The sequence below is a fragment of the Taeniopygia guttata genome, chromosome 1 (assembly GCF_048771995.1).
Source record: "Taeniopygia guttata chromosome 1, bTaeGut7.mat, whole genome shotgun sequence".
In the NCBI taxonomy this organism is placed as follows: Eukaryota; Metazoa; Chordata; class Aves; order Passeriformes; family Estrildidae; genus Taeniopygia; species Taeniopygia guttata.
This window is the reverse complement of record NC_133024.1, coordinates 21,629,288-21,653,237: the sequence shown is the minus strand read 5'-3', so window position 1 is coordinate 21,653,237 and position 23,950 is coordinate 21,629,288. Positions and strand designations below refer to the sequence as shown.

At 47.0% G+C, this 23,950-nt stretch overlaps 2 protein-coding genes across 3 annotated transcripts in view; one reads left to right on the top strand and one right to left on the bottom strand.

Annotated features, from left to right (window-relative positions):
• The window catches only part of NME7 (NME/NM23 family member 7), an 88,813-nt gene extending 82,387 nt beyond the window's left edge, over window positions 1-6,426 (top strand). For both annotated transcript variants that reach the window (XR_003958672.4, XM_002189838.7), the window contains one exon: window positions 6,163-6,426. Coding sequence is in view for 1 of the 2 variants with exons in the window: in XM_002189838.7 (XP_002189874.2) it covers window positions 6,163-6,195 (33 nt within the window). In the remaining variant the exon portion in view is untranslated. The remainder of the gene's footprint in view (window positions 1-6,162) is intronic.
• Window positions 6,239-20,924, bottom strand: ATP1B1 (ATPase Na+/K+ transporting subunit beta 1). The gene is made up of 6 exons (XM_030265412.4): window positions 20,628-20,924; window positions 18,020-18,148; window positions 10,988-11,143; window positions 10,126-10,310; window positions 8,182-8,262; window positions 6,239-7,644 (listed from the first exon to the last, which is right to left on the bottom strand). Exons 1-6 carry the CDS (start codon window positions 20,725-20,727, stop codon window positions 7,378-7,380), a joined length of 918 nt encoding a protein of 305 aa, XP_030121272.1. The 5' UTR covers window positions 20,728-20,924; the 3' UTR covers window positions 6,239-7,377.
• Window positions 20,925-23,950: the final 3,026 nt, after the last annotated feature.

Here is a 23,950-nt window from a genome sequence, read left to right as displayed (position 1 = left end):
AAACCTGCCTTTACTTAGATGCTGCAGGTATCTACGAGCAGCAGGGCCCTTTCCAGTATTTTCATCCAGTGCTTGGGATGTGTTTGCAGCTTGCACTGATACCTGTGGTGCACTTACGGTGTCTTGTCTCACCTCAGCTTGCTGCTTCAAGGGCGTCCTGCAAGACCTCCACAGCAATTCCTGACTGTGAGGCAGGCAAGCAAGTGTCCCTCAAGATAAGTGGGAAGTGCAGAGGCAGTGATCCTGATCACTCAGGGAGCTGCTTGGGATCCTCAGGAAAGCAGTACTTGCTGTCATGTTGCAGTTTGTCACATTTGATGGGAGATGGGATCTTACACTTTATTTCATTCCAGTGGCTCTACCAAGCCATTGATGTGTTCTGATGGTGACCAAAGATGTTACTAAATAAGAAGTAGAACTGCAGGTGGGAGAGTTCTGAACTAATATGTTCAGCTCCAGCAATTGGCTTATGATGGGGACTGAGAAGATTCACTGAACCTGTACCTTCTTGTTAAATCTATAAGTATCTATGCTTCAGAAATAAGTTATTTGAGTCAGCACAGTAGTTACACATGCTATAAAAACAACATCTTGTTGTTTTAAAGTCATTTCTGAGTTCACTTATTTTTCTTAGAGTAAATAGCATCAAACTCACTTTATTGGTATTTGTGATTGCGGTATAATGAACTACTGTCTTGTCCTCTCATTTCCATCCTGTTTGGAATTAACATTTTTCTAATCTTTTCTCTTGTTGTTACAATTTCCAAATAGCTTCCCTTGCCCTTCTCTTGCACTGTGTTTTCAGAGTTGAAAAAAACCATACACAATTTTTGAGGTGACAGTGTTAACAGCACACAATATCGTGTAATATTTATGTAATAAAACCTCTAGTGTTTATGTAATAAAACCTTCCATTGCAAGGTTGATTTTTTGGTGCATTGCAAGGGGTTTTTATCCCAGTTCTATTTAAGAAATTAATGTGGATAGTTGGAGTGCGTGTGTACAAATTTTTCTGTCTTGGGCAGCCCGACTGGCTTTATTTCTTACATTGTGTGATGCTTGGGAGAGCAGCAGGACTGATTAATCTGCCCTTTTTTTAACAAACTAAACCCTCTTCAGATTTGTGTGGGAAAATAACTATTTTCAGAACACATACAATAGTAAGTAAGTAGACTATCTTCTTTGACAACCAGTCTTCTTTCTGGAGTGCTTGTGGCTGAAAGGATGGTATGAATCCATGGGGGTTTCCGTGTGATAATCTAATGATTTAGTCATATGAATCAGCTGAGTGAACCTCATGCAACTGAAGTGTGGTTCAGGTGTTAGGTGTTAGCAAGTGTGCTTGTTACATGTTACTTCCTGAGCATTATTGCTATTTGTCCCTGAACAGGAGCTAGAGAGGGTATAGCTGTATGCTGTAAAGCAGGTAGATGGTTCCTGGGGTCTGCAAGGGGACTACTGATGTTAAATTAGCAAGTGTGCTTGCTAACATCATTGGTGAGTTCGTGCAGATGTACAAACCAATGTTAATGAGCAAAAAAAGCTTTTTGTTTCCTACTTGTGACCTCAAACCGAGATAACATATATAAATTTATCAGACTTAAAGGTTTAGAGAGGGTGTACTGTATGCTGAAACTTTAGGTCAGCAAAGGCTCTGGATCATGTGCCTGGATGCCTACACTGACTGGGGAGATGGGGTGTCGTGGTGGTTTTGGGGAGAGGGTGTTGGTGAGTGTCTGTCTAGCTGCATGGAAGGCACCAAGATTCCTGACAGGCTCTAAATGGATACAGGGGTGGAAAAGGCTTCCATCTCCCAGCTGCCAGTTTTGTTTCTGCAGAGATGAGGAAGGACTGAAAATTACTATCACCTTTCTGGTGATAGATGAGAAGTGAATCTTTGAATTCAGCCCTTTTTTTTGATAGTGTGTCACCCTGCCAGCCAAAAACTGCCAGCCCAGGGGAACAAGGGGAATGAGAGTTGAGGTACCATTTCAGTGCCAGAGTTTCTTTGAGGCTGCAGTTCTACCTGCATGGAGTGCTGCTGCAGCCCAAGTGTGCCCGCGTCTGGCCTGTAGACAAAAGCTCTGACTCCAAAGCTGCTCAGCAGGCACCTCTCATCAGCACTGCTGTTCGCATTGTTTTCTGGACAGAAAGGCAGTTAAATTGTAAGTTCCTGTAATTCTTACACTTGGAATCTTCAGCACACTTTGTGCCTGTGCAGAGCCCTGTGTTAATATCAAGATCTTTTGCTCTCCCTTGGTAAACTGCTGTCTCACCTGATTTGCTTCCCCCTTTATAATTTTGCCTGGCCTTTCTGTGCGCTTAGGGCACACATTGTTCAGATGATACTTGCTTATGCTCAGCCTGGGCATTTGACTGGATTTTGTTATTGCCTGCTGTATTAGCTCCTGAAACTTTGTGGTAGTCCATGGAAGTGCTTAGAGAGAGCAGCCAACTTCATTGCCATGAGTTTTGCTGGGAGTGAGTGTGACTGAAGCAAAACTTCATGGAGCTGAAGCAGCTCTCAGCTCCTCCTCAGTGAAGCAGTTTATGAGGCCAGAGGTGGAGGGTCACAGTTATTCACCTGTTGTTACTTCCTGAGCATTATTGCTGTTCGTCCCTGAACAGGAGCTAGAGAGGGCATAGCTGCATGCTGCAAAGCAGGTAGGTGGTTCCTGGGGTCTGCAAGGGGACTATTGATGTTAAATTAGGATCCTATCTCATCCCTGGGAAACAGTGAGCACACCTGAACATTAGCATCATTGGAAAGGCATTTGGGTGACATCTGTGAAATGTGTTGGTTGGTTTCAGATCAGCTCCTGGTATGGATTTGTCCTCTGTCACCCTTGGATCCTGTAGAGATCAGAGGTTTGCTTGGCTCAGAGAGGCTGACCTTTCCCTTGGTCAAATGTGAGGCTTGTTCAGATGTTTTGTACTGGCACAGCTTCCCTTTCTGTGGTTTGGACTATGCTCAGACCTTGGGAAAGAGAGGAACTGTATTTCCTAAAATACAGAGTATTTTGGAGTATCTAACCCCCATCTGGATGCTTGATGCAAGTAGTAAACAAGTCCTGGATCCCCTTGGAAAAGGACCTGGTGCTTTTAGAATGGAAGTTTTTCCAGGTGTCTCCAGCTGGGGCCTCATAAGAGGGGGCACCCTAAACCTCCTGGTAGTGCTGAAATCTTGGTTCTTCTGAAGTCTTAATTCTTCTCATAACACCATATCTGTGGTCATAGGATGGGTAACTAAGTTCTGGTGGTCCTTGTCCAGCACTGCTCCCAAGGGCTCTTAGAGAAAATGATCCTTTCTGCATACCACAGATATGTCAGCTCTTAACTGGTTTTACTGGGGGCTGGGTGGCAGCTGACCCACATAAAGATAATTATACTTAAAGAGAACATACAGGCACCTGGTTTTGCACAGTATATGAAGTGTAATGTTGCTTGTTCTGTTGGAGCCTTGCCAGTAAAGTCTGTGTGGGTCTTGAACAATGCAATGAAAGCTAATTGAGGAGGAACAGGTTTTGCACAGGTTTTAAGTAAACTGAGGTTCTGCAGCCCAGCCTGGGAAACTTGGTGACTAAAATAGCACAAATCCTTTTGTTGCTAGTGTCAAGTGAGCAGGCATTGGGCAAGATTGGGCAAGGCCAGCGTTCACCAGTTGTCAGTGTGTGCTGCAGGGCGGGAATCATTACTTAAATCCCAGGGGCAGCCACAGGGCTCCAGCTGAGGCAGCCCAGGCAGAGGTGGGAATTGACTCATCTTTATTAGACCTGTTCCATGGCAGGGAAACGGACCTGTGGTGGCACCAGTTTTATCAGCACCCCGGGCTAAGGCTGGACACAGAGTTATTACCTAGGAAGAAGCAAATTCCACTGCACTTGGCCTCTTTCTTTGCTCTTGGCACAGCTCCCCACCCACTCCGAGGGTTGTCCCTGGCCTGTGCTGGGCACCTGCCCTTGGCCAAGCTGGGAACAGAAGTCCAGAAGTGCCAGTGCTCAGAGCTATAAAATCGATAGCTGGTGTGTGCTAGTGCAAGTGTTTGCGCAGACACAGCCTTAAAGGTGTGTGTTGTTAAATATGTACGTCTCTGCTTTTTATTTTACTAGTGCTTTTGTGTGTCTCTCTTCTAAATGCAGATGTCCCATATAACAAGAAGGGAGATAAAATTCACTTTAATGGCTACAATTATACTTAACTATGCTGAGTCAATCTGGCAGAAAGAACAGCATGTTCAGACTGGCAATTTATAATGTAATGTCCTATTAAGCAGTAAGGAAAGCGATGCCTTCCTGAGAGAGTGGATAGAGCACAGATTGAAAGAATGAATCTTTAAGGCAAAGCACAGTTTAATTTGGGTTGGTGAGATGTCACACCTGCAGTCTCTCTGCCCCCAGGGTTGTGTCAGTGCCATTTGTGAAAGGTCATTTTGATATCAAGGCTGTTGTGTATCTAAAGCACCTGTGTCACTGGGCAAGTGGGGCGCCCAGCTGAGAGTCTACACCTGCTTGGGGTGGGGTGGGGTGGAGTGAGGTTTCCTTGGACTTCGGTTTTGGAATTTTTTTTAACCATCCTGCAGTCTTCTAGTGCTGTATTGCTTGTAGGTCTGAAAAATTACAGCAGCATTTCTTATGGGGGAAGGGGACATGTCTGACCAGATGCATTGAGGAGCGTGCTTCTTTTGGGGGCGTGGGGGGTGTGGTCCTTTGGTAGCAAAGTTGTCCTGAAGCCTGGGACCAGGTGGGACTTTTCAGTGGGTGGCTGCAGGGCATGTGGCTAGGATAGCTACTGCCCTTCCTGCCTGGTTAATTAGTGATCTGAGCAGCCATTCTGTTTTCACTGATGTGGGACGAGAAAGTCATTGGGGCTGGGATGTTGGGTAAAGGTTTGTTTTTGCCTAATTTCACATGCAATTCCTAAAAGTATGCTACACAGGCCCTTTTGGACATTTGCTCACTGAAGCGAACACAAGTACCTTTAAGTTTTCCACAGTGGTTTTCCCAACTCCTGGAATAAGCCAGACTATTAATAGTTCATCTTTAGACTTTGCACTCATATAGAGAATTAAAAGACAGTAAAGTACCTAACAATGACTTGGATCTTATAAAATTGGGAATTCTTTTGGTTTGTTGGTTCATTTGGGTTTGTTGTTTTTTTGTTTGTTTGTTTTTGTTTGGTTTTTTGTTGTTGTTTTGATTTTTTTTTTTATTGTCACAGACTGTTCACTTAGGAATGGAATTGTAGGGGCAGTAGATCCTACCAAACCTTGAGCCATGCAACAACATCCCCACCAAAAATGGTAGCAATAGGAACCCGTCAATTGCTGGGAGCCAAAATGGCTCAGCTTTCCTGCAGTTCTTTTTGCAGGTGAAGTTTCCATTAGGGAGTATTTTAGGGCTCTCATCACAGCTTTTTAAATCCTTGCTCTAAACATACAGCAGCAAAAGAAAGAGTTGAAGGTGTGATTTCTGCTGGCACCTGCTCCTTGAGAACAACATGGAACAGGGTAGATGGGTGCACTCACCACCCCACTATACCATAACCATGCTTTTCCTTCTAGCAGATGGCAAAGAGTTCAGCATCTTGCTTCTCCAGGATTGTGTGTTCCACTTAGGAAGTTTTTATCAAGGCACTTGCTCTAGGATAGTCCTGTTTTGTCACTTTACATGGAGGAATTCTCCCTGGTAATCTGTGTCATGCAGCACAAAGTGAGCCTGGCTCCTGCACGAAGCCAGCTGCCCCCTTTTGTCACCTCTGAGCAGCCCCAGCAGGCACAGCCTGTCCTCAGCCCTGGCCACTGGTCCAGCAGTAACACAGAGCAAGTGGCTGCTGCCCTGAAACTCTTGTGGCTTCAGGGTGCTGAAGCCTTCTGGCTGCTGGAAGGTTTAACCTGCACTGAGGATGGACAGTTGTGTCTGGAATACAGAGCCTGTGCCTCCAGAGATGAAGCATGTGCAGTAATGGGGAGGAGACTTTTTGGGATTCTGATAGGCACAGGCAGGTGTTCCACAGCAGCCTCTCAGCCGGGGGCAGGGAGAGGGGAAAACAAGTAACCAGCAGACACCAGCACTAATGTGTACCAGCTCCATGTTTCAAATGTTTCAACTCCCTTGTGCTGAGGCTGTCTGGGAATGATAAAGATTCATTTTCTGTTTGAAATAGGTGCAGTACTTCTTCAAGATTCTGGACAACTAACAGGCTCCATCCTCACCCACTGCAACAGACACGCACACAGAACTGTGTGTTCATTCATTTATTTGTCCAATGTTTCAACCTGACTGAAATACAAGATCAACAAGAGCACTGTACTCCTGGCTATTATTACATGTTAGAACATAGAGTTTTGCACTTTAGACAACATTTAACACCATTCTATGGGGTACTGCATTGCTTTTATAAAGTTTAAAATAAAGATTTATTTTCAAACATGTGACTTTGGTTTATTTCATACATTACACTTTCTTGCAGAAAAAATAAAATTGTACAACTGCATAAATATAAAATTCTTCCACCATGAAAATGGCTAAAACATTCGATAAAGACATTAGCACCACAGTGTGTGATGCCTTCAGCAGGAAAGAAAAAAAAAAGAAAAAAGAAAAGGAAAAGAAAATATACAAAGCAAAGCATTATGCCTATCACTGAGGAGAGTGATAGTCTGACCCGGTCTCTCACACAACATCCTGGAGGATAAGGGAGGAAGTGGAGAGAGAGACAGCATTCGCTACAAAGCACAGTACACAATCACCTATTCTTTTTAACTTCACTTAAGTTAGTTTCCCTGCCACCCTCCAAATAAAATACCCTAACACCACAGAAAAGCCAGAAGCCTTATGGAGTGCTGTTAAATATCATCTCACAGGTGGGCCTTTCTTTGGAAAGGAACAAAATAATGAGAATTTTCATGCCAGTTCTAGTCCCATTGAGTATTTACACCTTGGACAGCAAGTCTTTGCTCACAAGAAGTAGAAAACAGATACAATACATGGCTTGAAAATGACCAGAGTATGCACCTATAGTACTGTACACTAAATAAAATACACAAGGCAGCAATATTTAGGGGCCAGAAACACTGCTTACTACAAGTCAGTTATGGAATCATAATTTACAGTAAAAATGGGCATGTCCCAAGGCTCAATTTTGTTTTCTTTTGTCATTTACAGTAGAATAAATATTTTGTCGCTATTGCTACACTTTGTTTACATTCTAACCTAGTAAATGCAGAAAGCTAGTGTAAAGCATATAGATTATGTGTAGGTCCCATACGTATGACAGTTTGTTCAAGACTAGTAGGTTTTCTTTTTTGTTCTATTTTTTTTAACCTTTTTAAATGGCTAGGAGGAGGAGGAGGGGGGAGGAAGAGAGTTGTGCTTACGATCAGCTGCTTTTTATGTAGAATTTAATATCAAAGCGTCCCTGGAAGCGGTCCTTGTCGCTGTAGACGATGTTCTGCCCGTAGGCCCTGCACTCCACGCGCACCTCCATGTCGTAGGTCAGGTTGGTGAACTGCACGGCCACCAGGGGCTGCAGGTACCGCGGCTGCAGCAGCTTCCCGTAGTAGGGGTAGTACTGCAGCCCGAAGCCGGGGTAGCCGCCCATCCCATAGTACTCCACTGCGCCAATTTTGTCTGCGTCTTCCTCTCGCTGCAGGGGGCAGAGGAGGCACAAGCAATGACACCCACCCAGACTGGCCTTTGGCAGCCCTCGGCTGTCTGATTTCAGCGAGACTGTGACCTCCCGTGCGGTCAGTGCTGGTCCCCACCATGCACAAGAGCTCCCGGTGGTTCACAGGACATGTCAGCACACAGCAGAGCTTCGCTTCATTTAAAGCCTCTGCCACTTACACAGTTAGAAACCACCAGAGCATCCTGCGGTACAATTGTATGGGCTTTGCCTACAAAAATTCTGCTGTTTCACTGCTTTGCACATGCCAAGTATGAAATCTCTTCCATGGGTTTTTTTTTTGGCTCCTGCACAGCTACTTTTGAAGATACCTTTAACTATCCTGCCCTGCTTTTAGCCCACACTGTGAAGGCAGCACTAACTCATCCATCAGCAGGGCTTTGAGAAACTTCTCTTATCCCAAATAAGAACCACCCCATTTGTCTATGGAAAGGCAAGCAAGGCGACAACTACACTTGGACAAGGGCTTAGTCATCCCCTGCAGCATTTCCAACTTACCTTGGCAACACAGTGGACAGGGATGAGATTTGGGTTGTATTTTGCCATAACCTCAGGAGGGAGGCTTTCATTGACTGGAGCCTAGAAGAAACCCAGAACAAGGGGATGTTACACACTGGGCACTCTTCTGCAGACAGGAACACCTTTGCAGCAACAAAGATCAACAGTACCAAACACACACCATTAACTGAAATCCTTTCTAAGCACAGTTCAGAGGCAACACTCTCAGTGGTTCTTGGGACAAACAAGTAGTGTAACACAACTGGAAGCAGGGGATCTTCACCCAAGCAGAACTGCAGGCTGTTATTACAACTGCACCTGCTGTGGATACAAGCAGGTCAGGCTGGGTTTAGTTCCATGGTGTCCCTGAGGAAAGCATTTCATGGCACAGTGTCTGTTGCTAGCGGGGCTTGTTTATGTGAGCTCTGGCAGTGGCAGGATTGCACTGGTGCAGGATTTGGCACCCGCCTGCCAGGTGTGTGCAATCAGGACTGGAAATGCACAGAAAACAACACAGTGTGGCAGTCTCACCCTGACACTGCTGAACTTCAACACCACCAACAAGGAAGGACAAAAACTCTGGGTGTATCAGAGAAAGGCAAGTGCCAGCTCTCGTAGTCCAACCACTAACACAGCTGGTCTTTGGTCTTTTGAGGTGTAGCAGTATTGCTTGACCACACTGCAGTTTGAGATCTGTTTTACAAACACTTTTCCAATGAAAGAACGACAGGATCTCTGCTGGAGTGTGGAACCACAAAAATAAATACTGTCTTGGACACGTTGTTTCTAAATGAAACCTGCAAAGTCATTCCTGACTAGACCGTGCTGTTTAATGCAGTCTGGAGGTCTCCAGAGCTCCACTGGACAAAAAGAGAGGAACACACCATGAGAAACCCTTCTCTTTCCCAGTCATCAAACATGCATATTTCATGTCAAACCACAGTACATTCTCCTAAAATGTTTCCACCATGCATCAGAAAAACCAAAAGCTTGTTCATTTCTTTTAGCACAGGACAAGCTCCCTTTGAAGGAAAACATTCCTCGGGACTCGTTAGATGGCACCAATTCCCATCCACAAGTGCCCTGACCGATGGGAGTGAAGGTGGCCTAGAACACCATTTACACTGTTCTCCATCCAAAAGAGAGAGTGTCAAGTTTTGCACCCCACCTTATTTAACAGCAGTGAATTCTTAAAAGAAATTTTTAGTATTTTAAAGTACTGGGAAAAGAAAAAAAAAAAAAAAACAGAAGGAAAAGCCATGAATACCCAGATTAACAACCTTCAGCATTACTGCAAACTTCCCTTTGGGTGAGGGACAGAGCAACCAGTTGGCAGGGATATCCTAAAGCCTCTGGAAAGCTACATTAAATTAACTAAAGACCTCCTCACCTTTCTTGCAGCTGTGCCTGACTTTCAAATGTATTTACTCTTTTTAGAGCCTGTGTTTCACGCTGGTATTTAATATTAGCATTTCGTAATTTAATTAACTAGTTATGGCAAGGCAGACAAGATTACACTGCCCGAGGAAAAGAATGGAGGGGATCAGGGCATAACAAAATGTTCTGATGTTACTGCAGAGAGTGTTGGTCTAGGTTGGTCCCATGGAAGCATAGAGGAAATTAAAATTTAATTTATCATTTGAAGAAAATGCCCCTTTATAGCAACCCTAATAGCAGGCTCAGAAGTTAGCAGATAAATAACCAGGAAGTTGCACTGTGAGGTTCACTGCTATTTGTTACTAACTTGCAGTGCACAACTTTGACTGCTTTCAATTAAAAGCATTTTTAAAGCAAATTACTCAAATTTGTCTCACAATTTATCCTCTGCAGAAAGGGTTTAATACTGATCTCTTTCCAGTGACCAAAAAGCAGGCACAGCAAATCTGCAGCCAACCCTTCCTCCCAATCAGTAGCTTCTGCTAGAAATGGAAGAAAGATACTTACCTGAGGTTTGAAGCCAATAATTCTGTTGAGCTTGACAAGGATGCATGGTTTGCCATCCTTGTAGCCGTAGCTGGGATCATTTAATCCAGAACAGTTTTCCAGCCATTCACGTCTGAATTTGCAGACCTTCTTCTGGCCCTGGGCATCATTATATGGTCCTCTGTCTTTGTATTCAGTAGGTGTGTCTGTCACAGGGGGGGAAGGAAAAGGCACCATAATGCAGTGGGATCTTGTACATGTCACTTACACTTCCCTGGGCAGGTGGGATTTCCCTCACTAGGGCAGTTAAGGCACTCCACAGACCCACACCCAGCCAACCCCCCCATGCAGGGCTCCTCCCAGACCAGCAAGTTTTATGGAGTTCTGTTTTATAACTAAGATTTCTTCCAGAGTCACCTAGCTCAGAGACTAATTTTTTTTTCTGGGCAGCTTTTTTAAGTAGGTTCCCCTCAGATTTGATACAGATGTGTTATGAGGTGAGAGTCTCATTCACATGATTACAAATAACCTATTAAGGGTAAACACCTCCCAGATGTTTGACTGCATGGCATGAAGAGGACCAACACTGGCTTTAACAAAGTCGTCAGTAAAACCCCTGTGGCTTGCAGAGAGAATAAGGTCAGCGCCACCTTCAGAGTCAGCTGAAGTGTTCTCCAAGTGAAATGTGGGGGTTCCCAACCCTACAATAAGCTAAGTATGGCCCAGCGTGGCCTGCCCAAAGGAGATGATTGAGCAGCCAGTTAACCAACGTGCTGCTGGAACAGCTGAAGACCGAGACCACCACTGCTCAACCTCAGCTTCTGGTGGACCTGACAGAGGCATCATTCAGAGTCCTCAGCTGTAGGAAACAATCGAGACTTACCTCCACAGTCCTGAAACACGATGTTTTCAGTTTGTTGCTCAGCACTGTAGTCCCTTAAGAAATTATCAAGATTCCTCACGTAGGGTTCATAACTTCCGGCTTCAGAGGCGGTAAAGGTAATTTCTGTCTTTTGAACCTGGGGGATTTGAGTCAGTCCTAAGAAAAGCAAAATCAGGGAGAAAACATTAAGTACACCTCAGAGCTGCACAGCCTCCAGGCGACACCAAGATCCTAATTATAATAATCTCTATTTTTCAGAATTAAGAAGTTTGACAAAACAGCTCAAAAGCTTACTGGAGGAGAGGTTCTCCTCTTTCCAACAACAGTCTCAAAATATTTTTCACAGTGTTTGTGTCAGGTAAAAAGACAAAAAAATCACAAAATAGAGAAGTGAGGCTACAAAGTTAAGGCTTCCTTCAAGAAAAACAGCCAAGCACAGGTTCACTGTGCACTTCTGCCTCCTCCTCAAGGACAGAAGGGAAGCGGCATAAGGCCAACCACACAGAAAAATAAGTATCCCTAACAGGCCGCCTTCAGTGTCTGCAAACTCTCTGTTTAGGATACAGCATAATTGTCCAGTCATGAGCTCCTGCAATAAAAGATAAGAGAGGTTTCCAAAGTCTGGTCATGCTCTGCCAGCTGGAATCCTTGTGGTCTTTGTGTGTCTCCCCTGTGAGATGTGGGGCAGGAGACATTTTCTCCCTTAGTTAATCCAGCTGCCTGAGCACTGCCTCCTCTCTTTTCACTGCCTAATTGGGTATTTCTGACTGTACAACTCATCTTCTGAGCTCTCTTAGCAGCAGCTCGTCACCAAGGAGGTGAGTAGGAAATGCCACCACACAGAAGAATTGTTTAAAAGACTCTCCAGATTCTGGGCTGTGCTAACCAGCTCAGATTTAGACTATAATAATGATGCATGGAGAAGAGACTACAAACAAGAAATGCCTACAGACAATGAAAAGCATCATCTCCTTTGCTCTTCATTGTAGAACTTGGAAATAGTTGCTCCTATGCAATGTTTAGGTCACATTTTAATTGAAAGTATTGATGCATGGCTAACGCTTTAATTTAAGTAATGGGAACTGAGTTCATGCTGCTTTTGTGGCAGCCACTGTAATTACTGAGGTCCTGACTTCAGTTCAGTTTGTCCTCTTCATTTTAGCAAGATCAAGAAAAGGAGCAAGGGAGCAACATTTGCTTTGACAGCTTTCAGAACAGGCCTGTTGCCAAGGAGCTCTGCTGGTGCAAAACTCAGGCAGCTTAACTGGCTGGCCCCAGCCCACAAGAGCTTGTGACTCCAGCAGTTTTTCCAAAGCCACTTGAGTGCCTCTGCTCAGTCCCTCCGCAGACCAACTAACTCACTCACCACTCCCCCCAGCCCCTACCCACTAACTTGGAATTTGTAACCTAGGACAAAGATTAGCTTTGTTCCCCTAAACACAGCTCCTGGTCGCCAAAGATTGCAAGAAGTCCCGCAAGGAGCTCCGGTGTTTCAAGTTTAATTCCTGAAGCAGCTTTTAACTGCTCAAAAATCCCTCTGCTACAAATGGACCGGGTTGAGTTTACAAGTTTAAAAGCAATTCTCTATTTCTCTAGCACAATGACATCCCACTCTCCAAAGTCAGTGGCTTTCAACCCGTTTTCGAGCAATTACTCATTTTCTTGCTTCACAAACAGTTATATATAGAAAAAATATGCCAGTTTCCATTTTAGTAAGGGACTTCAATCAATCCCATCCTATCAAGCCTTTCTCATGTTACCACTCAGCTGGGAAGAACAGACTCAGTCACCTGAAGTGACTGTCTGGAATTGCAGCAGAGGCAAACCAGACCTTGGGTCCTCTCCTGGGTCTGCCTTTTCCAGAGTTCAAGTTACAGGTGACATACATATTCAAGTGCATAAATACAAAAAAAGAAAAAAAAAAAAACAAGAAAACATGGCCAGGCTTGTTAAGCTCCAGTCAGTCAAGTGAAGTTGTCAGTTTTGCTCAGGACCTCCCCATCTCTGTTTCTTGTCTTGGCCAAGGTAACATATAGGGCACCCACACAGGCCTGGCAAAGGTGACATGAAGGTCAGCAATAAACCCTGTGGTTTGTAAAAGCCATCCAGCAGAAGATCCCTGTTCTCTCTTGAAGAGAGCCCAGCCACTGATAGGTACAGTCCAAAGCCAAGCCTCTGCCCATCAGACAAGTAACTTGGCTGGAGAACACACTCCCATCCCAAAGCATCCCTGTCTCGCACATCTCCACAGAACTGCCATGAAGCCCAGGCAGTACATCCAAGCAGCTGTTCCAGTGGCCAGCACAAAGGAACCACTGTTCCTGCCAGGTCACCTGTGGCCCAAGCTGGGCTGTTTTCTGTCTAATTGGGAATGTTTCCAGGTGGATGGATGAACCAGACTAGACCAGGCTTTAGCACACGAGTGGTTGCTTTGTTTAGGATAGGAGCAAAGTGGAGATCAATCTTCCCACTTAAAAAGCAAGAAAGAAAATCTTTATGAATATAAAAGACTTGTCATGAAAAATAACTTTATCCTAATTAAAACACTGTGTTACTGGCTTCTACCACAACCTCCATTCTCACATGGCCTGCAACTGACTGGAAGCAAAGCCCTAATCCCAGATCATTTCCTTCTGTACATTCCATAGCCAAAGTAAAAGCTGCAGTGCTGTTAGCAGAGCAGCACTATCACTGAAACCTTAAGCAATCTTGTGTGGAAAACCAAGTGTGTTGTACAACAGCAGAAGGTAACCTCTGCAGAGGTTACTAACCTTTCTGGAACATTCTTTCACCCCCACTTGGGAACTTAAGCAAGCAGGACAAGAAAAAACATTTAAAAGGTGAGCCTTTGCAGTACTACCTGGCACATATTGCCAGATAGCCAAGAAAGTATATGGCTGGAATGACTGAAGCTTTTAGGGGCTGCATGCACATGAGGAAGCCATTCATGAGCAAGTCCTATGAGGGAACAGAAACAAACCCACAGGAGCTTTCAGAGCCAGGAATCTAACAACCCTCTCCCCATCCTCAGACTATAATCTGTATGACACAGCTCTGCATCTCAAGCTATTACAACTGAGATGCACATGGTGTCACATGGTTATGCTGTTCTTTCCACTTGAAAGAATGAAGTTATCATTGCTAAAATACTGAAAAATTAGAAAATTGCTGCAACTGGCACTTTAGAGTGCCTTGTTAGGAAATAAGACTCTCATCTTCACTTGGCTGACATTGTCCATATAAATGATGAGCAATGCCGTGAGTTGGTAATAGACACCACCTCTTGTTAGCTGTGATGATACAAGGACATCAAACACCAAAAAAACCCCACGTAAAGTCATTTCAGGTTTTTTTCAGTTCCATTTTCAAAATGCCATTGCAGATTAAAATCCTGTTTATCCAAGTTCATTTAAAAACAGTTTTCCACATAGATTTTATCATTCTAAGCTGCAATAGCAAGACTTCAGGAGAAGTATCCTGAGGGTAAAGAGGAAGAAACTAAAAGTGAGAAGTCAGTCTTGTTATTAAGAACAGTTGTATAAGGCCGTAGTAACCACTCCTTGCTCCATCACACCATGCTCATCTCCAAGTACCATGTAATCTTTGTTCCAAATGAGTATGAACACTCCTGAGATGACACAAATGACACTACACCCTCCCCCAGCTCACTGTGTAAGGATAGATTTTAAAAGCCACCATTATCAAACAATGTCCTTCCAAGCTTCCAGTCAACCTCATCCCCAAAGTGCAAACAGTAGGTATGAGTCTTCCGCAAACGCAGCAAAGCCTACTTGGCTGCAGCATCCTGGAGACTGAGATTTTTCCCAAGCACAGGTGCTGCTGAGATGAGAGAAGCAAAGAAGTGCAACTTCACAGGAGGCAGCACACACTCCTTTGAAGCCTCCCTGCCACCTTGCTGCTGCTGTCCAAGCTAAATAAGCCCAGTGGGGAACACACAGCAAAGATGTGCGTTCTATGATTCCATGATGCACTTTCCATGATGCACTCACTGCCCAGCAGTGCCTGAAGAAGGGACACCTGAAATCCCCTAGCTGGAGCAGGGATTCTTCCTTCCAGCCATCACTGACAAAGGGCTGTAGTGAGCTCCGTTTCCTCCACCAGGCCGTGAGGGAATGCTGTTCTACGGGATGCACACCACAAGATGGCAGGATACACAGCCCAATTTGTATTGGGGTGGAGAGGGGGAGAATGAAGCATTATTTTTTAGGGATGCTTCTTAAGAGGCAATATCCTCATCCTTCACTAGTAGCAGGATACGTCCTTTGTGTTCAAAGCAGAGCCCGAGCCTGCAGCACACGTGGAACTGGGAGCTGGGGCTGTCGCAATGGCAGGGCTGGACAGGCAGGTGAACTGCACTGTCCCTTCCCCCACCACAAGACAAAAGACAGAAAAAAACAGAGTAATGGAAAGGTACAACACTCAGCTTGCCCTGAAGCCCTGGATAACATTCCTGTTGTGTTCAATGCAGAAACCAATTACCATATTAATGACACTTGGCTACAAAAATAGCACTTTATGGCTTTCAATGTTATACCCATGTCAATAACTCAATACAACACCCTGTAGGTTCTGCTGCTGTTACGAAATCTGTTGTATTTCAGAACAAGAATGATATTATAGCAGCCCCTACAGCATTTTCTCTTGCAAATCCTGAAGGCAAGTTAGTTTTCCCTTTCTCAAAACATTCTGGGTTGACACAACAGTGACTTGCCCAAGAAGGACAGAGCACTGTAACAAGAATAAAACCAGCTTTTCTGGCTCCCTAGAAAATCCAGGGCTTTATCAAGCCGCCAGGATACTTACTTGGCTCACAAATTTTCCCACAAGAATCAGGAATTAGAATTGCACAACATCCTACTTCATATAGTTCATCATCTGCAGGCATCTCAGATCACAGAAAGTTCAAGTTTGGTGCTCACCACACGTGTGTTCCTTAACAGAACAGTAACTGTGCTTGCAGCACTGGGAAGAATCCTGCACAGCCAGAGAATACAGGGATTGCTGACCCCTGAACAGCAGTGCAGCCACTCACTACCTATCAGTGTCTGAAAGCCTGCATTAAAGGGCAATTTTGGACTTGCAGTTTCATGGCTGCGGTGCTACAGGACAAGGAATGTACTGGGTACTGAGTACCAGCCTCTGCCATGCCCTACACCAGCTTCTCCACATCTGTAGGAAGTGCTGCCAAGTGATGCTCTGCAAAGGATCCTATTCTATTTACTAATTATTTCTTTGAAGTTTTATACATATGCCATTGCAGCTTGGTTCAAAACCCTTGTTTATTGGCTCCCCACTGTCACACATTTGAGGTGAATTTTGTTCCCCTTGATTTCAATACCCATCCTGAAAGCTTATTACAAAAGATTCCTGACAATCTTTTCATTGTTCCTCCATTTTGATTTCTGCAGTACACACACAAGAATGTCTTGAAATTCAAATTCTTTCCTTTGTTAAAAAAAGAAGCTCCAGAAAAACTGGTGCAGTATACAATTAAGATACTAATAAAAATCCTCTGCAGGCTGAAATCTTTCACAGAAATTTTACCAGAGTTGCTTTGAAATTGGAACAGTAAACTGCTGTTTCACAGAAAGCAAACAGTTCACCTAGAACAGGTAGTTATGTGACATCTGGCTGAACAGCAGGGCTGTCTGGGTGAGACCTCAGATCCATGGGTGCCTTTGCTAATTATTTCATGAAGGGGAAAAAAACCCACATTACTGAGTAACCCCTACCCCAGCATTAGCCATGTTGGCTTTTCAGATGCAGCCAATGGCTCTGGGCAGTATCAGTGACAGTCTTTCCTGCAAATGTCAGGGTCCACTGCAGAGATTAAAAGAGCTGCTTTCAGTGCTTAAGACAGCATATGCCCCAGCCACAGTGGTGGTACATGAAGAAGTGTAACACACTAACCCAGCAGTTCCAGCATCTGTTCTGTGTTTAAAGCATGCCAGTAGAAAAGTAATTACCTGGAAAAGATGACTTAGCTGAGCTGTAACACCATTTGGTGACAGTGACACTCCCTGTGTTTAGGGCAGGGATTCACAGCATTACAGGCAGTGGGGCAGCAAGACACAGCGCAGCACCAGGGCCAACTTGTGTAGCTACAAACCATCAGCCTCACAATTGTCACTTAAATATCACCGTTATTAAAAGCTTCTGAACTGTTTCACAGAGCAACTGGAGACGGATCGTTAGGATGCCCAGTGCCAGGCAGCCTCAAGGTCATTTGCCATGTGGGAAAGCAGCAGTTGCGCAGCTCCCCCTGCGCTCCAGCCGCGGCTGCGGCAGGCATTGGATAGCGCAGCGCAGCCCGGGCAGGTGCAGCATGAACCTGCGGCAAGGGCCACTCACTCCTCCTGCCCTGCCCAAGGCCAGCTAGCCACAGGCACTGCCCAGGCATTCTGAGCAGAGATTTCTACTCTCCGTGAGGCCAAGTCAGCAGCTACCAGACTCACCCTCCCTTCACCTCCCACACCAGTCAGTGCAATTCCCACTGGAGAGTGCCACAGTGTCTCTAGAGCACGGGGTACTTTGGTGTTGGATAAAGCAATTCCGTGTGCGCTCCCAGAATTGGCACTGTCCTCTTGCTTCATGTGCACACTGTTTCCCTGATAGAGCCAGCATTTTATCTTTATCCCTTCACTTACCCATGTGAACAGAGTGGTTCTGAAGGAAGAAAAACTGAACCCAGCTTCTTCATACAGCCTGTTCCCAAAAGTAAAGCCTTTTAGCCTCACCCCATCACTTCAGCTTAGGGGAAGTGGAAACCAAAGCAGATTCAAGTTCCTCTCAGAGAGGAGACATTTTTCCGGTGATGCAACCTTTAATTCTAGCAGGATTTTCTTCAAGCCCAATACTGTTAACACAGAAGGCTGAGAACATACCCACCCCCTACAAATATGTGTTGGAGCAGCGACACGCTTATTTCATCCTCCTTCTTGAGGTGAGTAACCAACCCCACCTTCCCAGAACAGCTTGCACAAAGTCAAACACAGCCTCCTGTTTAGTTACCTGGAGGTGCCACTCGATCCTGGTATTTGGGCTCAAATTCGCTGACAGTGAGCAACATCACTTGGATGGTCCCGATGAATATACCTGCCAGGCAACCATAGAAGATGACATAGAAGAGGAGGATCTTAACTGCAAGAGAAAACAAACAAAGAGGAATCAAATCAAGCCCTCATGGCAGTCATGTTTCAGGACAGTACTTCCAACCTTTGCCACTTGCAAGGAGGAGCCCAGCACACGAAATTCAGATGGTACAAAGACATCTATGTAACAGAGAGATTATGCCCTGATGCAGACAGGAAATGTAAGGCACTCCAGTTGTTTGGTGGTGGGGAAACACGAGCCCCTGAAAACTTAGAAATCCATGAATCAAGGTTTGAGCTTATAAAATATAAAGACTAAACTGCGTTCCCCCACACCTTCAAGGATCCCTTGGCTGACCCAGCACAGCGAGCATGAGTGTGCTTGTAGGATACTCGTTCCACACAGCCCTAGGGCTCAAAGCTATTTCCAGGAGCAGTAACAGTAAATGTTTCATTCACATTTACAAGCCATTGTGAAGCCTGATCTCTTCTAGTAATTCAGGCCATCACCTCCAAAAAAAGACAATGTGAAAAAAGTTCAGGCCCAATTCTCTTCAGTACTCCATCTCAAATGTAGGAAAGTACTCTTAAGGTGTTAAAATACTGCATATTTACCATACAAAGACACTCTGGCACTGCTCGTACCAATTAGAGAGTGAATTACGTAACAACGAAAGACTGTAGTTTCAGTCTAAAAGGATTGTCTAGATTCACCTTGTGGGGGGACTGGGAAGATCGGAGAAGAGTCTGGAGATGCAGCCCAGCTCTGGGTGTCAGTTACCAGTTTACAAGGATGATCTGAACAGATTAACTGCAGGCTAGCATGTTGTACTACACACCCCTACAAGGGTAGGCCAGCCTATGCCAAGCAGCTGTATTGCTCATCAGGCTGCAGGGACAGGCAGAGGCCAAAGACAACTTGAGAGCGAGCCTGCTTGGTTTCAGACTGTTCTCGCATAATTGCAAACAAAACAGATGTAGGTTATTTCGAGGACTTGAAGTGATGAGCTACTAGAGAAGGGCAGTAAGTAGTGGGTGGGAATATCCCTCCTCACGCCCCAGATCCATCAAAAAAACCCCTCTACATTATTAGAGAAGCCTCACAATGAAAGCTGGCAGTTCTGGTTGTTCTAAGTCTATGAAAGACAGGCAAACAGGAGGGCCACCCAGAGAAAACAGAGGCTGAGGGACACTGTCAGAAAGGCACTCCATCCTCTTGTCTTCCTCGTGTGCACCGGAGGTAGCCAGGGCTGGAGGGCAAAGCTGGGTGCACTAACATGGTGCTCCAGGAGTTAAAGCACTCTTTGGTATCCAGGCAGTGTAAAGCAAATGGCCGTGACGTCAGGGACGCGTGGAAATTTTTTCCAGAGCACAGTCATAGGAGGTGCTGTTATAACAAACCAAACACTAATGCTGTTGTCTGCAGCGTAATGCCTTTGAGTTTTGTAATATCAAAAGGCAAACGCTGGGAGGTAGCTTATTTAATCAGGTTCCCAGTCAGGATGCTCTAAACACCAAAGACACCTTAAAGGTCAAAGCCACTCCAAGGTCTCAGAAAATACGCAGTGGGTCTAGAAATCGAGCACCACAGGGTTGAAGGAAAAAGCTTTTTGCAACAGGTAGGCTTATAACAGAAGAATCTGATCATCAGCCTGCAGATCGACTCAGCAAATGGAAATCAGTCCTAGGCAGATAGGTACGGGCACTCTGGGAGAAGGACCTGGTTCAGCCTCCGCGTTTGAAGCACTGCGCAGTTGCCTGGTGCCTCAGGAGCAGAAAATACCTCTCCATGCGCACCCATAACCCCATTCTGCTCACGTAAAGATACGGCAGAAGCCTGCTCTAGTCCGCCTGCCAGAGCTGCCGGCTCTGAACGTGGCACCTCCGTCCGATCCATTACAATAGGAGCTGAATTCAACATCGCAAGGGTGGCAACACCAGCTTTGGTTGGCAGCAACTGGAAGACTGTTATTTGTGTGAAGAAATTAAAAACCTCTTTAAGCTAAATACAATGAATACATCACAAGCATTTATGAGGAGTGCATATAGAGCCATTTCCTTCTTGTGGAGATATTAAAAGTCAATTGCTCTTTCTCATCGGAGTAAAACTCGCTTAGTTTCATTTATCCAGAGAAAAACAGAAAAAAGAAAAAGCCTCTGTAAGGTCTAAGGCAGATGAGAACTAGGAGGTCAGGGTTCCCTGACGGCGATGCTCCCGGGCCGGGCCAGCCACCGGTGAAAGGAAGGAGACCCAAGGACAAGGCGCCCTCGACAAGGTCGGCTCTACCCCGCCTCACCCCCGACCCACCTGGAGCCGCGCTTGGGGAGCAGCGCTCGCCGGCTCCCGCCCCAGCGGACACCGAGGGGAGAGAGCAGGGGGACCCCGTCCCTGCTTCCCTCGCCCCGCAGGGACGCCCTGTGGCCAGACCCCCCGCCCCGGCCGCAGCCCCGCCGCAGCCGGCGGAGGCGGAGCGCCGGGGCCGTGCTGCAGCGCCCGCCGCATCGCCGCCCCCCGGCCCCGCACTCACACCAGCTGCCCCCGGTGCGGCCCAGCAGCTCCTTCTTCTCCGAGTTCCAGATGAATTTCTTCCAGTTGCCATCACCGTCCTTGGCCTTCCCGCGGGCCATGGCGAGCGGAGGGGTGGGCGAGGGGCGTGCAGAGATCTACAGCCCTCGGCGGGCGGATCGGCCCCGGAAGGTGCGGGTGGGTGCGCCCGCCCCGGCGGCGCCGGCCCGACGGGGCAGAGCGGCGAAGGCGGCCGGGGGGGGAGGGAGGGCCCTCAGGAGCGGCGGGCGAAGCGCGGAGCAGCGCACGGGGCACGAAACAGCCGCGCTCCCCGCGCAGCGCCCCTTCATATACACCGCGGGCTCCGCCCTGCCCGCGCCGCCACCAATGCGGGCCCGTCGAGCGCTCCGCGGGCGGGGCCCGGGGCGGGCGGGGGCGCGCTGGCGGCGGGAGCGCCGAGGAGGGAGGGGGCGGGGGGCTGCGGCACCGGCAAGGGCGGGAAGGGTGGGTGCGGGCTGCCCACCGGAGCTCCGACTCGCCGGGCCGGGCAGATGCGTGTGTGCGGCCGCGGAGGCGCGCGTCCCTTGGCCGGCCGTAGCTACGGGCGCGTGTGTGCGCGCACCGGCCCGCACACCTGCCCGCCCGTTCCCAGTAGTCCCGCCCCGCCCGCTCCCTGCGGTCTCTGCTCCCTGCAGCAGCGCCGGTCGGCCGGGCGCTCCTGAGCACCCTCCGTCTCCTGCTCCTGGCCGCCCGCCCCGCTCCGCCGGGCCCGCCACACTCCGGCGGGCTCACGTGTAACGCGGATGCGGAATAACGAGCGCCAACAGCGCTCCTGTCCCGGCCCCGCGTTCCGCCGCCCGCGCCCTGGGAACCCCAGCCGGGAGGGGCGGGCAGCGGCGCCCCGGCGGCAGCGGGACTTGCCCGTCCCCCGTGGCGGGAGGGACACGACTCACACACGCGACAGCCGCCTCCGCCGCCCTTGCAGGGTGACCTTCAGGGCACTGCACAAAAACCACTGCCGCCTCGGGGTCGGGGAACACCCAGCCGCCGGCAGCGCACCCTGGCCCGGCCGGGTGGGGCTGGGGGGCTCTCTGCGGGGACACCTCTTTGATCACAGGTAACCAATGTGCCTTGGCCCCCGGTACCATTACAGGACAGTTAAATTAAATCTGTGCATCCAAGCATTGGGTTTACCCCTGAACTTCCTGTCGGGTTGCAATATTGTATTCCACATGTTTTCTTGCCCTTAAGCTACTGATACATTCTCTGAAGTTTAATTCCATCTATCTTTTTTTTTTTTTTTCCCTTAAGATCTGGAATCATAATGAATGCACATAACATGAGCCTTTCCATGGTACTACCTAGCAGGTGCACATTCTGGTAGTTCCCTGCAAGAATGACCTAGCCTGGAATCAAGGACCACCCAAACTCAACATGCTCTTCTCGGGTCTCAAGGAGTGGTCTGGCCACCACCATCACATACCCTTCCAAAGCCATTAAAGCTAGCATTTAGGGCACAAGTCATAATGAGGCACCCTTCTCCATGGCTACAACCCAGAACCAGCCCCTGAAGCAACTGAGGGACCTGCGCTTTTAGGTGCTCAGCCTTACTTGACTGCAGCCACTCTAGGTCCAGACAGGCCAGATACCCTCAAGCTCACAACTACACTCACAGCAGTGGCTGAGGATGGTTCCTTAGCTTTAGACATGCAACCAGACTCCTCAAAGCCATGAAGGCTTGTAGGTTAGAGATACAAGGAGGCTGTGTGCCTAGAAGGCTGTGTGTGTTTAATTGCAATTGTCTGGTTTGATGAACTCACCTTGATACATTATACATGATGAAAGGGAGCCAGATGTGCCACGCAGATTTTCATCCTGGGTTAGGAGAATCAGCTCTCAGTGGTGTTTATGTGATGGGAAAGAGCTGGAGAGCCATGGGGAAGAGGATAATTGGAATCTGTCTTTTCTCCTTGGTCAGAGCTGGTTTTTTAAAGAGTCCTGGTGATGGTGGTTGATAACAAAAGCAAACACAGACAGCAGTACCTGATACCCAAGCGAACATCATCTACGCTGCAGGGAGGGCAGTATCAGTTACAACTTAAGGCAGCTGTGATTACAATCAAGCCACTGCTGAAGGAAAACCCACCCATTTTTGACTCCCCAGACCACAGTGTAGTTGCTGCTCTTGCCAGCTAATCTGTTCCTCTCAGCTCCTGGGCTGAGAGTTTGCAGCTGCAAGTCTGCAGTGATAACTGAGGAGCTGAACCAGCTTTCCTTCTAATGCCCTGGATGCAATTTATAACTCAGGTGTGCTACCCTACAAAGGACAGCAGTTTGGGAATTATATATGGGTGCGTGGTGGTGTCACCCAGGCATGAAATCTGCACACCAGACAGCCTGCCCTGCAATGTTATGTCTTGTGTTATCCACAGGCCAGGACCCAGTTCATCTACTCTGTAGGAGAAACAACACATGAGTTAGCTCAGGGCACATGCAACAGCAGCAGTCAGTGCAGCCCTCTCCTTGCCTTCTACCTGAGCAATAGGGTTATCCAAAACAAAACAGGCATGGGACATTCCGGGAGGTTCAAGGTGATACTGAAATCAGGGAAGATCCGAATGGGGATACACTCTACCACTCTACCACAGCATTATTTCCTATGACCACAGAAAGTGAGTTTGGAGAAAGCAACCAGAGAAGATCTAAATAATTGTATCACAATTACATAGTAAATGGCCACCCAGAAACACGATCTTCCTCTGAGCACGGCACACCATCACTACGAGCTCCAGTGCTGCAGGAGCTCCTGGCTTCATCAGTGTTTATTCAGGGATCACCAGGAAACTCTCTCCTCTTCCTGCAAGCATCTGTATTTCTGTATAAATACACAGACAGGTCCTGTTGGGTTGGTGGTGGCAGAAGTATCTAATCCCTGTGACTGCACAGGCTGGGGCATGCAGGATGTGGAATGGACAAAATGCCCTTCCGTGAGGGTCGCAAACCATTCCTGCCAACCTTTTGCAAAAGTGAAGCTCTGTCCTGTGCATGCTCAGGACATGCGCTTTTTACTTGATGTCTGAATTATCCTCTCAGAATCAGCAGAATAGGCAATGAGGTGCCAAATTTTATTCAAATTTACTGTTTGTTTGGCTGCTCAGATATCAATCAGACAGTCTCTAAGGCCATGACTGTATGATCTGATTTTTTAAGGTGATAAGGGCCTGAGGCAATGTTGGAAACTGCCAAGAACAAAATGTGCAAAGCAATGCATGTCCAGATTAGCTGCAGGACGAAGGATGGGGTTAGGCAAAGCTGTGCAATGACACCTAGGAAAGAACAACCTAC